Source organism: Diceros bicornis, chromosome 8 (assembly GCF_020826845.1).
Source record: "Diceros bicornis minor isolate mBicDic1 chromosome 8, mDicBic1.mat.cur, whole genome shotgun sequence".
NCBI classification, from domain to species: domain Eukaryota; kingdom Metazoa; phylum Chordata; class Mammalia; order Perissodactyla; family Rhinocerotidae; genus Diceros; species Diceros bicornis.
This window is the reverse complement of record NC_080747.1, coordinates 67,931,343-67,947,845: the sequence shown is the minus strand read 5'-3', so window position 1 is coordinate 67,947,845 and position 16,503 is coordinate 67,931,343. Positions and strand designations below refer to the sequence as shown.

General features: G+C 44.8%; 1 protein-coding gene across 1 annotated transcript in view; it reads left to right on the top strand.

Annotated features, from left to right (window-relative positions):
- Window positions 1-389: 389 nt before the first annotated feature.
- HPSE (heparanase) overlaps window positions 390-16,503 on the top strand; it is a 34,328-nt gene continuing 18,214 nt past the window's right edge. The window contains exons 1-3 of the mRNA XM_058546352.1: window positions 390-817; window positions 12,817-12,962; window positions 14,683-14,808. Of these exons, the coding sequence (XP_058402335.1) occupies window positions 390-817; window positions 12,817-12,962; window positions 14,683-14,808 (700 nt within the window). The remainder of the gene's footprint in view (window positions 818-12,816; window positions 12,963-14,682; window positions 14,809-16,503) is intronic.

Sequence of the window (16,503 nt, the reverse complement as noted above, 5' to 3'; positions counted from 1 at the left end):
CAATGCCCAGGTCAGGTTTTTCAGGCGAAAGTAACATGCCTGGGAAACAGGTCTTTGGCCAGAGGACACACCGTTAATCCAATTTTGGCAGGCTCAAGCGACAAGTAGGTGTTTATAAAACAGATGGGGAGGGGGAGTGGAGGGAAGCGACGAATGCTCAGCTGGAGGCTTTAGTTGAGGGTCAAAAGACCTGGCGCCCCCCGGATGGGACCTGGAAGAGGGAAACGCTGGTGTTCGCACCAGCGCGCACAGGACCTTGTGCTTCGGGAAGCCGGGTCCGGGACGCCCAGCGCTCCTCCGCGGGCGCTCCTTCCCTAGGCTTCCTGGGCGCTTGCATCCTGGCCATGTCCGCACCCTTCAAATGGGTGTGGGTGATTTCGTAAGTGGACATGACCGCCACCAAAGCGAAGCGCCCAAGGAAGGAGGAGTGCAGGGGGGTGGCGGGGCGGGGAGAAGAGGGAGCAGTGGGAGGGATGCAAGGCAGGAGTGGGAGGGGTGAGGAGGAGCGACAGCGAGGAGGAGAGGAGAAAAGGGCGCTGCGGTGCGGCGGGAGGAAGCGCGCGAGGTCGCCGCGCCGCCGCTCGCGGCGGAGGCAGCCAGGTGAGCCCGAGATGCCGCTGCCGCCGCCCCTGCTGCTGCTGCTGCTGGGACCGCTCGGTCCCTTCTCCCCGCGCGCCCTGGCGGGACCCGCGCAGGCTGACACCGTGGAGCTGGACTTCTCCACCGAGCGGCCGGTGCACCTGGTGAGCCCCGCCTTCCTGTCCTTCACCATCGACGCCAACCTGGCCACGGACCCGCGGTTCCTCACCTTCCTGGGGTAAGCGCCGGTATCCGGGTCCCTCTCCCGTCTCCTGGCCTCCTGACACCCACGTCCGCCCCGCCACCACTCTCTTCTCTTTTGCCTTTCTAAGCAGCCACCCCCAAACCACTCTTTCCCGCCGTCATTCATTCACCAAGTGTTGCCCGAGCGCCGACTAAGGGCCGGGTTTTAGGGGGAAATTTGGAAAAGAAACTTGAATTTGCTGCATAGTGTAGGACAAGTAAGATCGTGGACCAGGCTTCTGTCTCTGAAGCTCATATATTTATATAATTTATAGATACTTTTAAATAAACTTTTAAAGAGCAGTTTTAGGTTTACAGCAAAGATGAGCACAAAGTACAGAGATTTCCCATGTTACATTCTTTTTATTAAAAAATCTATAAATATTTACTAAATGAAACCTGGAAGACTATTGCAGTGACTTACAGAGCCTTAATAAAGAGACACCTCTCCAAAATGAGGCTGCAAAATGTGGCACTGCTTTATCAGCTGGAATTTTTTTATCACCTGAGAAAGACTGAACCTGGTGCCCGTTCCCGGCGGCCTGCCCCTTGGGTGCAGGCTGATCTCAAGACAGAGAGCTGCAGGGACAGTCCCAGGTCATCTAGGCCACTCATCCAGGTCATGAGAGCCTCCAGAGAGGCCACATCTCAACCAGCCCGGACAGCTGGGAATCTCCCATTGCCCAACACCTCCAAGCTGTCCTTCCTCCGCCCACACCGTCAGCAGCCATTGCTCATTTCAGTCATTTATTCTGCAAATAAGAGCAGGCAGCCTAATGGTTACGAGATTGGCAGTCAGACCGCCCTGGCTTGATCCTCAACCCTGCCAAAGCTGGCTGGCTTGGTTTTTACAGGTTGCTTGGCAACTCCAAGCCTCAATTTCCTCACCAGTAGAATGGAACTTCTAAAACCTCCCTGTAGGATTGTTACAAGGATTTGATAAGATAATTAAGTGAATACTTAGCACAGTGTTTGACTTAGAGTGTTCAAAATTTAAGCTAATTGCTTCTTCCTGGAAAATGGTGAGTATTTGCTAACCATTCACCAATTCTCTGTGTGTCTCTTTTGATCATAATTAACCCCCATCTTTCCCCCTGTGGCAGGAGAGGGAGAATTTCCTGATGGCGGGGAGGCCCCACTTTTCCTTCTTTCCCTTAGGGGTAGGAAGCTGATACTAGGCAGCAGCTGGTTGGGAGACAGAAAGATTACTCTGGAGAAATGCTGTACTACAGGGCTTCATATCTGAGGACCCCAGGCCCAGCTTGGGAGGCGGGGCAGGGAGGATGATAGGGGAAGAGAGGGTGGGAGGTGACTTACTGAAAACCAAGGGATTAAGGAAATGACCACTTACTGAAATGCAGGAACTCAAGTCTTCTGCTGGTGCTGCAGCTAGCATATGTGTCAAGGAAGAGCATTCGGGGATTCCTTGGAGAAACAGTACCAAAAGAACAAACCTACAGCATGACTTTTGGGCTCCAGGCCTGATCACCGTGCAGTCAAGCTAATTAATTGACTAGCACCACCCCCCCAAAACACACACAGACGTCCCAGTCTGCAGTTCAGTGAGGGTATCCCTTTGCCTCTTCTTAAACACGTCTCTATTCCCCATAGCGCTCTTTCTTCTCCTCTGGCCCCTACCTTTTTATTAAAGGCTAGAGGATTATGAAAACCAAAAGAGCACAGCATGCCATAGATAAAACTGTTTTTTTGTTGTTGTTTACAAAACACAGGGTATTCCCATTCATGCAGTTTTCTCTCCAGGGCTAGCTCCTGACCACTCCAGGGCCCTTCCCTGAGCAGAGGCTGTCTTCCTTGCCTACTCCGGAGAAGCACCTGCAAGCACATCCACACTAGCCCTAGCTGTGTCCTCAAAGACTGCAGCTCAAAGAGGCAGGAGCTCACTCTCCGTCTCATCTAAGACCTGGCTTCTGAATTAGGGTCTGAGGGTCCATCTCCCCAGGATGGTTAGCACGGTGCCCAGAGCGGCCTGGCCATCTCAGGAGACAAAACATTTAGCTTCTGTATCAGAAGACAACACTTAGCTTAATATCTGTCCACAAAAGCAGAGGGTGAGATGGGCATTGCTTTATTACAGTTCCTCAAAAGTGAGGATGCTGGGCCGGCCCATGGCTTAGCAGTTAAGTGCACGCGCTCCACTACTGGTGGCCTGGGTCCGGATCCCAGGCGCGCACCAACGCACCACCTCCCCGGCCATGCTGAGGCCGCGTCCCACATATAGCAACTAGAAGGATGTGCAACTATGACATACAACTATCTACTGGGGCTTTGGGGGGGGGGCGGGAAAAAGATGTTGGCGATAGATGTTAGCTCAGAGCCGCTCTTCCTCAGCAAAAAGAGGAGGATTAGCATGGATGTTAGCTCAGGGCTGATCTTCCTCACCAAAAAAAAAAACAAGTGAGGATGCTTGGGCGAAGATGGCAAGAGCTGAGCAGGTGACAGCTGAAGTAGTAAGGAGGAAAGGACAATAAAAATAGCTGACACTATTGAGCCCTTGTCATATGCCAGGCCCTGTTGTAAGCACCTCCTAGGTATTAATTCATTTAGTCCTTGCTACAAAACGATGAGGTGAGTACTATTATTATCCTCATTTTAAAAATGAAGAAATTGAGGTTCAGGGAGATTCAATCACTTGCCCATGGTCAGCCGGCTATTACATGAAGGAGCAGAGTCTGAACCCAGACGCTAATTGCAGAGACAACAGTACACAAAAAGGAAGCAAAGCAGTTCACATTTTTTAAAGGAAACAGGGTAGGGTGTGGTAGAAGTAGATTGTCTGGAAACAAATTGAGAAGATTGATATCCTAATGAAATAAGCAGTGATGTAAGAGGGGAAGAATCAGGTACTTCAGGTCCTTCAGACGCCTGAGGAAATTCAGTCAGATGGCATGGGGCTGGTTTCCCAGGATGGCAAACACGTGTGTTTTCACATTTGCAGTTAGGGAACGTAGAATACCCAGAAGCCAATGATAGAACAATCTAGAATTGGAAAAGAATGTCTTTTCAGTTTGTCCTCTTCCCAGAGGTAACTAAGCAACCACCCAGTCAAAAACTTTCTAAGCCCAAGTACGCGGGCCCTCAAAGATGGGAGGGTTGAGGCCAGCGCTGCTCAACAGAAATATGTGAGCCTCACGGGCAAGCTACATATGTAATTTTAAATTTTCTAGTAGCATGTTAAAAAAGGTAAAAAGAAACAGGTGAAATTAATTTTAATAATATATTTTAACACAGGATATCCAAAGTGTTATCATTTCAACATGTAATCAAATAAAAATATTAATGAGATATTTTACATTCCTTTTCGAACAAGTCTTCAAAATCTGGTGTATATTTTATACTCGCAGCACATCTCAACTCGGATTAGCTACGTTTCGAGTGCTCAACAGCCACATGTGGCTACTGGTTACCATCTTGGACATTGTAGTCCACGTTCCCGTCCAGCACGGTTCACTAAGACAGGGGAAAAGAGCGGAGCGCTGAGTCAGGGGCAGAGGTTGTCAGTACTGGGGAGCAGAAACGTGGCGCCCAACAGCAATAGCAGTAACAATGCGGTTGTGCTTGCTTTTCATCAAGATTTGCTTGTCTTCAGCAAAGTTCATCTCTTTTTACCAATTCGATAAATATTTATTAATAAGAACTTTGAATAGTTAGATTCCTGCATCTTCATTGAGAAAGTTGCTTTTCATACTTGGAAAAGCACTCATTATCAATGCCAAGTCCGCCAATGTTGGAAAGAACCACAGGCCCCCTGTGTGCCTGTTGCTGACAGCAGTAACCACGGCCCAAGAGAAGCAGCGAGCAGAACGATCACAAGCTGTAGACTCGCATTTTCTGACTCCTGAGAAGTGCCCTCCCCCTGACTGAGAGCTCATTGTTCCCTCCCCTCCCAAACCTTCCACTGTGCTCCCTGGAGCCCTTTGATGGTAACCCTGGCCCATCCTCCTCATAGAATATTCCTGACACCTCCTTGCCCTAGCTAAAACTTGGTTCTTCTCTGAAGACCCAAGGAGAGAGGGAGAAGCTGCGCATTATCCCACACTGCAGCCCTTTCCCTGGTCCCAGTGCAGCTTCTGGACCATTGTCCACTAGTTTGCCCACTAGTTTGAACTCTGGACTGCTGTAGCTCGAATTCCTTTTGGCTTGTTACCTTGGGAGAATTACTTAGCCTCCTTTTGTTCATGTTCCTTGTCTGTAAAATGAGGATAATAATGACAACTACCTCACTGGGTTGTTTTGGGATTAAATGAAATAATCTCTGCAAAGGGCCTAAAACACTCAATTTGGACTAGCCTGATGCATGTTAGAGGCGATGGTCACGACTCCAGTGTGGTGTTCACTGCCTCCACATCTGGCTCTCACCCTATGCTCCTTGTCACTGCGCTCTGCTCCCCTCTTACTCCTCCTTACTGATTGAAGACTGACACTGGAAAAAAAAAAAAAAAGGAAGGAAAGGGGCCGGCCCCTTGGCTTAGCAGTTGGGTGCACGCGCTCCGCTACTGGCGGCCCGGGTTCGGATCCCAGGCGCGCACCGGCGCACCACTTGTCCGGCCATGCTGAGGCCGTGTCCCACATACAGCAACTAGAAGGATGGGCAACTGTGACATACAACTATCTACTGGGGCTTTGGGGAGAAAAAAGGAAACAAAAAAAAAAAAAAGGAAGACTGGCACTGATCTCACCGTTTCCTCTACACTCCTACGTCCCACCATCATCCTAGATGACTTCAAGTCCACTTGAATAAATTGTCTCCCGATTTCTTCACACCCACATTTTTAAATAATCTTCACTCAGTGCTTTACTGAAACTAGCTTGCACCAACTTGGAAATGTGCCTCTCACCCCAACTCTGCATTCAGTGACATCAACACTGGTATCTTGAAATCAGCCTTGATGGGAATATTTACACCATGGAAACTAGTAAACACTAAAAACAGGGCACTTTTTTTTAGGGAGCCAGCTTACTAGCACACACTGCTTCACTGCATTTCAGCCCCCTAATGCCTTTGCCATGGCTTGACTCTTGTCATCACTAAGAACCTTTCAGCATCTGAAATCTTAAATTAAAACCTCCCATTCTTGTACGACACTCCTTACCCTCTTAGCTCTTTCATTCTGTGGATCCCACCACAACCATTTTAAGTACCTCCACTGAGCAGCGTCCTCCTCTCTTTACTTCTTCCTTTTCAGATTTGGGCTTCTCGATTCATCACACGAATCATTCTTGTGATAATATCCCCAAACTCCTGCTCCATTGTTCTTCCTGCTAAAACCCAAACCTAACTTAGTCCTATATTTTCCCTCTTCCAAATCTGTATAGTGGCCATAAAGTCCAGAAATATTGTATCTAATCCTGAGTTGTAATGCATATTAATAAACCACTTTTATGTATTTGCCTCTGCTTCTAGTCTTAGTGGCCACCCTGTATAGCTGGGCTATTAAGTTCTCAGAGGCGGAGAGGAATCTTCCAGCCACATGGATTGGTGTTGCCCTATAAATTCTTGGCCTCCAGACTTGGACCTTAGTGCTACCACTTAACTCTTCACTTCCCTGCCTCTCTCATCCTCCACTTTCTTCAAAACTCTGATCCTCCACCTCATCACTGTTAGCCTATGACCGCATTTCTGTTCCCCAAAGAAAATGCAGTCACTAGACAGGAACTTGCTTTTCTTCCTGCGTCAGACCTGCAGACACACCATGACTATGTCCACCTTTCTTCCTTTCTCTCTTCTCAGGCCAGTTCTTCTAGTTCTGCTCTGGAGCCTGCCTCTCCTGCCTCCTCAAGAACTTTGCTCTAATAACCATCTCTTCTCTTTCCTGTATCTGTAACCTCTCCCTTTTTATTGGCTCCTTCCTCCCGGCATATACACATCCTCTAGTCTTTCCCACCTCAAACACCTCCCTGCACGTGTGAGAAACACTGCCCTGTTTCTCTCCTCCCCTTTGCAGCCTTCCTTACTGCCCATTCCTTCCTCGTGTCACTAAAATCAATCTCTCCAACGTCATCAATGACCTTCTTGTATTGCAAAATCCAATGAACACCGTTCCATCCTTATTTGTTCTCTGTTACGGGTTGAATCTCTGAGTGTGCCCATAAAATCCATATTTTGAAGTCCTAATCCCTAATACCTCAGAGTAGGAGCTTATTTGGAAATAGGGTCATTTTAGATGTAATTAGTAAAGATTAGATCACACCGGAATGGAAAGGGCTCTAATCCAATATGACTGCTGTTCTTGTAAAAAGGGGAAATTTGGAGACAGACATGACACAGAGAGGATGCCATGTGAAAATTAAAGTTATGCTGCTACAAGGAACCACTAGAAGTTAGGAGAGAGGCCTGGAACAGATCCTTCACTAGTACCTTCAGAGGGAGCACGGGCTTGCCAACACCTGATTTCAGATTTCTAGCCTCCAGAACTGTCAGACAATAAATTTCTGTTGGTTAAGCCAACCAGTTTGTGGTACTTTGTGACTGCAGCCCTGGGAAACTAATACAGTCTTCTGGAAGCATTTGGCAAGGTTGACAATCGAAATACTTTCTCATTTCTTCAGTTCTGCATCACCTCTGTTTCTGGGGGTTTATTCTACCTCTCTGACAGTTCTTCTCCATCTCTTTCTCTAGCTTGTCTTAAATGTTGATGTTCCTCAGACTTCCGAGCCAGGCCTTCTTTTCGCTTCACCTAATCTCCTGAGCGGTCTCACCCACTTCCGTGGCTTGCTCATGCAGTGGTGTGCTGGGAAATGTTTCACAACTGGCTCTCTGGGAGGAGGGGAGGCTGATTTATGTTTTCTTTCTGATTTCTGTGGTATAAATAACCCCACCACGGCTGATTTCAAACTGCCAAAGTTTAACAACTGGTTCTCAAGATTTAACAGCTGGCTCCCACGAGCTGGCACGAGCCGGTACAAGCTGGCCCCCACACACCTCTGCTTTTGTGTCAGAGATAAGCAGCTTATTTTTACACATAAGGTAAAATAAAAATACCTGCGGACTTTTCTTCCTCCTAACAAACTGCTCCGGAAATGGAATATCTGCGACTGCTCTTCTGTGGCTTTTGCTATTTCCGTGTCGCCGTGGTGGTATGGTAGATTTTTTTCCCTTTCTCTTTCCTGCATTTGATACAGAGCCTGTATCTTTGATCAATTTTTGTTTATGACATGTTTTGCAGCTGTTTTAAATCTGGCTTTTGTCGGAAGTCAGCAATATTGTACTCTCAAAACAAGAAACTATTCCGTTGCAAAGGAGACAAACAAAAAGGTCCTTAATACCAATACTTTGAAGCATGTGATTCCTTCTGCTTGGCAGGAGCCATAGCATTGGGTTTTAATTTTTTGGGGGGGCGGGTGGAGATTGGCCCTGAGCTAACCTCCGTTGCCAGTCTCCCTCTTTTTGCTGAGGAAGATTAGCCCTGAGCTAACATCTGTGCCCATCTTCCTCCATTTTTCTTTTTTTTAATAATTTTATTTATTTATTTATTTTTCCCCCAAAGCCCCAGTAGATAGTTGTATGTCATAGCTGCACATCCTTCTAGTTGCTGTATGTGGGACACGGCCTCAGCATGGCTGGAGAAGCGGTGCGTCCGTGTGCGCCCGGGATCTGAACCGGGCCGCCAGTAGCTGAGTGCGCGCACTTAACGGCTAAGCCACTGGCCGGCCCCTTTCCTCCATTTTGTATGTAGGATGCCTCCACAGCATGGCCTGATAAGCGGTGCATAGGCCCGAGCCTGGGATCCAAACCCAGGGACCCCAATGGGAAGCGGGGCAGGTGACTTTACCCACTACACCACTGGGCCGGCCCCCGCATTGGGTTTTAATTTTGTTCAGAAAACAGTCTTTGTTTGGCCCCACTTGCCGTTTCATCAGGCTGGACTCGACTTTTCCTTCACTTAACAGATATTTATTAAGCACCAGCTATGGGGGGTACTTACCTAGATGCTTATCTAGGCACTGAGGCGATTCTGATGAGCCGGACAGATGAGGTCCCTGCTCTCACAGTGCTTATAAGCATCAGGAGCCGGCGCTGGGATAGACAGGAAACCAAGGGAACAAATGAGGAAACTAATTTCAGAGTGGTGAATGCCATGAAGAAAAAACAGGCAGGGTAATGTGAGCGAGAGTGACCCAAGGTGGTATAGTCACTACCTCTAGGAACCAGGCTCTTGTTCTCGGGCATCTGACCTAGACCGTGCGCAGATGCACATCTCGCGATACCACAGCTCCTTCTGCCTGGTACTAGTTTTCCCTCCATTTCCTGGACAGCACCCATTTCTCACCCATTGCAGTTGCTTACAAATACCAGCTACACAAATCTAAATGAGCTTCTTCTATCATCAAACAATCAAAATGCCAAGGACCAGAGTCAGTGCCTGGCCAAAGGCAGTGGAACAGGGCCAGTCTGGAGTGAGTCTGAGGAAGTTCCTTCTGTCAGTTTTGGGGCTGTCTCTCCACACCATGGGCTAGGAGTTCCTAGTCACTGACTTTTAGACTCTCCACTCTATACCTTGCCTGGATGTGTCTCCTGAGCTTCAAACACACATGGCCAATGGCCTGATGGAAACATGTTTCTTGGTATTCCATTGGCATCTTAAATTCTACAGAACTGAGCCTTTCCTCCACCTTCATCCCCATCTCCAATCTATCACCTCTTCTTCATCTCAGCAAATGATATTACCATCTTCCAAGATGCTTCCCAGGAATAATCCTTGACTCTTTTCCAACATTCAGTTAAACACCAAATCTAGCATTTCTACCTCCACATGTGTCTTGAATTTATCCATCTCTGTTCACCCCCACTGCTGTTACCTTACCTCAGCCCATCACTTTCTGTCTACATTAACATGACCACAGTCTTCGTCCTTCTATTCAGTTATTTACACTGCAGCCTGAGATTCTTTTCTAAAGTGAAAGTCTGGTGAGGTCACTCCACTGCTTTGAATCATTCCATGGCTCCTCATTGCCCTCATGTAAAGTTGGAACTCCCGGACATGATGGCTTACAGGCCCTCCACGATATTGTTCTGCTTACCTCTCCAGTCTGTCCTCTCCCAGCAACTGTCTGCCCTCAGTCTCTAGGCTCTAGCCACACTCATCAGCTCTTCAGTGGTGCCATATTCTCATCTACCTCTAGTCTTTGCCCAGACTTTTCCCTACACCTGGAACACTCCCTTCAATCCCACCCCACTATCTTGGGTCTGGATAAGATTTATTCCTTTTTTTTTTTTATAATTATTTTTTTATTATAATTTTTTTTAAATTTTATTTATTTATTTATTTTCCCCAAAGTCCCAGTAGATAGTTGTACATCATAGTTACACATCCTTCTAGTTGCTGTATGTGGGACGCGGCCTCAGCATGGCCAGAGAAACGGCGCATCAGTGCGCGCCCGGGATCCGAACCTGGGCCGCCAGCAGTGGAGCGCGCGCACTTAACCGCTAAACCACGGGGCCGGCCCAGATTTATTCCTTTTGAATGTCTAATGGTGAAGCCGCTTCCCCTGGAAAACCTCTAACCACTCCCTACCCCCAGCCCAGAGTCTGAGTTAGGACCCCCTTTGTGTGTTCTCATAGCATTGTTTTGGAATTGCCTGTTTACTTGTTCGTATATATCACTAACTATTAATTATATGGGAACAGCAGCTGTCTCTGTCTGCTTGCCGTTATATCCCCAGCAACCAGCATACTGCCTGGCACGAGTGGGCCTGCACTGAATATTTATTGAATAAATTAATGAATGGCTATGTCTCCTTTAAGTAAATCTTGGTTTCTTCACCTATTCTTAAAAAACAGAAACACACACATATAAAACCACCTTGTACAAATTAAAATATCATGTGCTTATTTATGGAAAACTTGTAAAATACAGAAAAGCAATAGAAAAGAGTCTACCATGCACCTTAGCACATAATAATGACCACTGTTATCTGCTTTTATATATATTATTTTCATTGTTGAAATCACACTATGATGTCTACAGTTTGTTCATTTTATTGTGACAAAATATACCAAACATAATATTTACCATTTTGACCATTTTAAAGTGTGTCGTTCACTGGCATTAAGGACATTCACATTGTTGTTCAACCATCACCACCATCCATCTTAGAACTTTTTCGTCTTCCCAAACCAAAACTCTGTACCCATTAAACAATAACACTCTATCCCCCTCCCAGCAGTTTATTTTTATTTGGGTTTGTAGCAAAGTAGAAATGGCTTTCTTCTGAATCCTTACTTAGTCCAAGTTAGTATTTCCATTTGTTTTCCAGTGGTTTTGAGGATCCCGCAGCAGATGCCATCCTTCCTAGGGTCCCTTGGTGCTCAGGTATCTCAGTCAGGGTGGGCTCCAGGTTGGTACCTTTCTGAGGTCTCACTTTGTGCTGCATTTCCTCGTGCCAGGACCCACAATACATTTAGGGCCTCACAAAAATATTTTAAGTTCTTTTAAGATCCAAAGAAAATGAACTTTTAGGTCAAAATGTTTTAATATATAATATTAACATATTTGTCTTTGTATAAATTTCATCATAAAATATAATTAAAAAAATTTTTTTTATAAAGGAAGAGGTTCATGAAGCCAAAAGTGCCTAGGAACTACAGTAAGAAACTCTCAAGTTACAAACAAACAAACAAAAAATGGTGAGGAGAGGGCCGGCCCGTGGCTTAGCAGTTGGGTGCGCGCGCTCCGCTGCTGGCGGCCGGGGTTTGGATCCCGGGCACGCGCCGTCGCACCGCTTCTCTGGCCGTGCTGAGGCCGCGTCCCACGTCCAGCAACTAGAAGGATGTGAAACTATGATGTACAACTACCTACTGGGGCTTTGGGGGAAAATAAATAAATAAATAAAAATTATAAAAAAAAAAGAAAAAAAATGGTGAGGAGGAATTGCTGAAGTTTTTAATGCAGGAGACTTGTCCTTTGGTCAATTTCCATCTTTTAATTTCTCTCTCCTACGCAGAAATAAAGAAATCTTTCAAAAATTTTACACAGCACTATACAGAGTTAAGCAGGAGCACATCTTAAAATTTTAAATTTTAGGTCAGACCTTTAATTCCTGAGATGTTAAGAAGTATTGGCAATAGATGTTTAGAACTATTGGCAATAGTCCTCCTGGAATGATTTTCCTATTTGAAATAAACCACATGTCAACTAATTAATTGAGCCATTCCAAGAATGATACGGCATTGGTTTTGTGTTTTAAAAGCATTCCAGGGAGCCGTGTGGCCAGGGTCACATGTGTGAGGCTTCAGAAATGTGTGACAGGTGTCCCTTCACCGGGGTCTTCTGTTTTCTTAGTTTTATTTACTTAAATACTCATGGCGTCTTCATGTTTCGGAGAGAAGGGATTGTAAATCATTTTAATTCCGTCCTATACTATTTGGTACCATTCCGAGCACATAATAGGCCCCAATGAGGAGCATTTCTGGCTTAAGGATATATACATTTAGAATTGCTCACATTGGAAGTGTCAGTGATAGAAATTAGAATCTTAGATAATTCTAAGTCATTTGACTTAAATATGAAAGGATAGTTTTCATTGCGAGAGGAGCTTAGGGAGAAGAGGAGGAATCCTAAGTCATTTTGAACTTCTCTGGGAACATAAATTTTTGAAGACAATCTATTTTTCAAAGAAACACAAAGTCATCTTTCCTGTAGTTTCCACTCTCCTGTCTGTTTTCCTCCATCAATCATAAAAGGTTATGAGTTTTTTAAAAGTACTCAATACTATCCTACTTGTCAAACTGAAATATCAGCTTTTGCCTGAGTTAGAGCTCCAAGTTGCCTTCAGGTGCCTAGAAGAGCAACCTTACAATTATAGAAAGATTAAGATTGAGACAATTCCCCCCATTATAGCACTATCACTGATCCCTCCAAGGCCTGTACAGCTAGATAGTAAGAAATAGGTCCACCAGGAGAGAATGGAGTAAACATGTTTGGCTGGATTTTCTTGGAAAAAATAATTTTAATTTCTTGCTTGTCTTCCTAACAGTTCTCCAAAGCTTCGTACTTTGGCCAGGGGCCTGTCTCCTGCGTACCTGAGATTTGGTGGCACCAAGACGGACTTTCTAATTTTTGATCCCAAGAAGGAACCAACCTTTGAAGAGAGAAGTTACTGGCAATCTCAAGTCAACCAGGGTGAAATTTTTAAAGATTAACCGTATATTTTAATTAACTTGAGTCAGTCACAAGCCTTCTCCAAGAAGTGTTATTGCTCACATCTAACAATTAATAAGAGATTAAGGGCTCCCAACTGATCCGTGGAGACACCTACACAAAAGGAGGATGCAGTGGGCAGGTTTCCTCCCCGTGATGTTTTCATAAATCTGAGACGTCACAACAAAAGGTGTGCTGGGCATAACTGAGAGTTAATTGTGCTGTAACTAGAACAATGATTGTAGCTGAAAAACAGAGCTGTTAGAGGGAGCATGTGGGTAGAAATGCATCAAACTGAAGAGAGTATTTCCAGCTGAAGACACAACAATGGATTGAAGACCATTTATTCCAGAAATAGAATGTGGATAAAAGGTATAACAAGGGGACATGGAGATGTGCTCCGCTTTTAAGAATGGATTTTAAGACAATTTATCGGGCAGTGGTTCTCAAACTTTATTGACTATATACATAGTCACCTAGGGTGAGTTTGAAGATTTGGATTCCTGGGCTCCAACTTTCAATTATGAGTTTAGCAAGCTCATCAGGTGATTCTGATATTGGAAATCTGTGGGCTTCCCCTGAGAGACCTGCCCTAGGAGCCACGAGGATTTGCCCTGTCTTTCATAAGCACTATACAGACATCAAATGGAAGTTAAATCATTACCTTAACAATTATTAAAAATATCGGATACATCATTGAATTATAAAAATATATGTATAATGTATATATTAAGGAATAATATTTCATATATTACATATTTTCCTTCTGTTTATTTTCTTCAGTTAGGAAGTGTTTAGAAGAATTAATCAGTAATTGGGCCAAAATTGATAGAATAATAATTGGAAAAAAGGGAAAAAAAACAGGAGAGTTCTCTTGCAAGATCACATTGGAATAGTTTATGTTTAGACTTGGCCCTTTCCCACCAGCCATATGTGTTCAAAAGGTCTCAAAAGTTTAGGCAGGAAACTCTCCTTTGCTCATTAATTTGTTTCATCCTGTTGGGGAAGGGGGAAGGCCACTGGGGTTATCCAAGTGCCTCTCAAACATCCTGTGTGGGCACAGAGATGGATGAGGCTCCAGCTGCCAGAAAGCCAGGATGTACAGCTTGCCAGAAAGGAAGTCACTGGCGGGTCAGGCAGCCCTGGCAACAAGCACCCAGCAGCCCTGCTGCCTTGTGATAGAGAAGCACAGTCTGCCTGACAGGATAGTGGATTTTTCCAAGTGCACATGCTGTGGCCTCAGAAGCTTTGATGATACCAAATTTGGAGGGAAAAAAGTCAACGTTTCCTGTCCTACCATTATGACAAGAGGAAATCACCACAAAGCAGATATAGACCATGTAAAACAAATTTTTATGTATTTTGAAAGTGAACCGTAAGAGAATTGAGCTATGTTTTCTTCAGTGAGGTTCTCTAGTAATTTCAGGTTTCTGAGAAACCTTCTGAAATGTTAAATAACTTGAAGCTATGTCCAGTTTGTCTGTATCCAGTGAATGTCCAATGTTTCTTAGGAAACCTGCCCTTTGGTTGTTTTTTTGTGGTGAATGGTTAGCCAGCAAATTTGACATGTGTAGCAGAATATATCTTTCTCTGATGTCATACCTAATAACCAGAAACTTAGTTATTCTGCTTTAGTCCCGTAAATAGCTAACTAAATAAATGTATGAAAAGAGATTCTCTAAGTTATTTCTTCCATTTGCAGATGTTTGCAAGTCTGGATCCATCCCTTCTGATGTGGAGAAGAGCTTACGGTTGGAATGGCCCTTCCAGGAGCAATTTCTCCTCAGAAACCAGTATCAGAAAAAGTGGAAGGACAGCACCTACTCAAGTAAGAAATGAACGGCACCATGCAGGTGTCCCGGCCCCAGAATATCTGGATAGCTTGAACTTGGGCTTGAGTCTAATTAGCCCTTCAACAGTTGTATAAAGCTGCATAATACTCAAATGTTATCAAGAGTTAATGGGAAATCTTGAACCCAAAACTTCTGTTTTTTCTTTTTTTCACCTGACTTTGCCTACTAGCCACGGAGTGAAATACAGAAATCATTCATTCATGAGCTAATAATGACCTTTACTGCTCTGAAGTACTGGGAAGTCAAGGAAGACATGGATACATGCCTGGTGTAAAAGTAAAATGCAAAAGTATAGAGAGTAAAATGTGAAAACCATCCACACCTCGTTGTCCATTCAGTTTCCCCTCCCAGAAATAAGCCCTATTCTGAGTTGGTGGATCATTAGGCAGGGGAATCCTGGGTCGTACCAGACAGTCTAGGCCATCAAGCAACTTTCTCTTTTTCTTTCCTTTGTGGCTTTGCAAACATAGGACTAGCTCAACTAACCAGGAATTTATTTGCATTCACTGAAACACTTTTTCAGCCTTCAAAATGGGATGATGCTGTCATGCATGTCTTTAAAACAACTGAAACAAGCAATCTTTACTTAACTAAGAAATATATTTTTATCTGAAACTTGGGCATTTTATACTCAGCTAAGGGATGATGTTGCTCCAGATCTCAGTTAAGGAAATAACCTGCTCAGACAGTCTACGACTGTCTTCTTTTGACTTTTGAAAAATAAATTATCTTGAAGTTAATTTGGGTTTGTCTTTTTTTTTTTTTTTTTTTTTTTGGTGAGGAAGATCAGCCCTGAGCTAACATCCATGCTAATCCTCCTCTTTTTGCTGAGGAAGACCAGCTCTGAGCTAACATCTATTGCTCATCCTCCTCCTTTTTTTTTCCCTTTTTCTCCCCAAAGCCCCAGTAGATAGTTGTATGGCATAGTTGCACATCCTTCTGGTTGCTGTATGTGGGACACGGCCTCAGCATGGCCAGAGAAGCGGTGCGTCGGTGCGCGACCGGGATCTGAACCTGGGCCGCCAGTAGCAGAGCGCGCACACTTAACCGCTAAGCCACGGGGCCGGCCCCTGTCTATGTTTTTAAAGGAAATGTCCTTTAAGGAATAAAGGAATCTGCTGTGTTTAGTCTGGGCACCTACTCATTATAGTAACCAGCATCTCAGAAGCAGAGAGGTGTTTCTGGACATTGTTCTACATCCATGGCTGAGGTTAGGAATGTCAGAGTAACTTGTGGTGGCATTATATAATGGAAGAGATAGCAAAAATCTGTTATAGCAAGGACACATTAATTGCTTAGTTAGTGACCTGCACCCTTAAAACAGATGTCCTAGAAGATAGAGTTAAGTTTTCTAAGGACAGAACCCATGGAATGGTGTGTTTCACTTCAGTAGAAGATGACAAAACCATTTGTCATGAGACTATAAACTCACACTGTAAACCTGTTTGGGCAGGAAGAGGAAGCAATGTTACAGGTGTAATTCTGGGTGTGACTGCAGAAAGGACTCCCTTATTAGCATAATCATATTTAATGAGCTAACTCTTTGCTCTCCTTCCCCACCTTTCTTCCTCATCACCCTGGTCCTCCACTGCCAACACCCACTCCCACGCTGAATGCTGAACACACTAACATAAACATACACAGTTTAATGCCAGGGAGAGTCAGCGCCA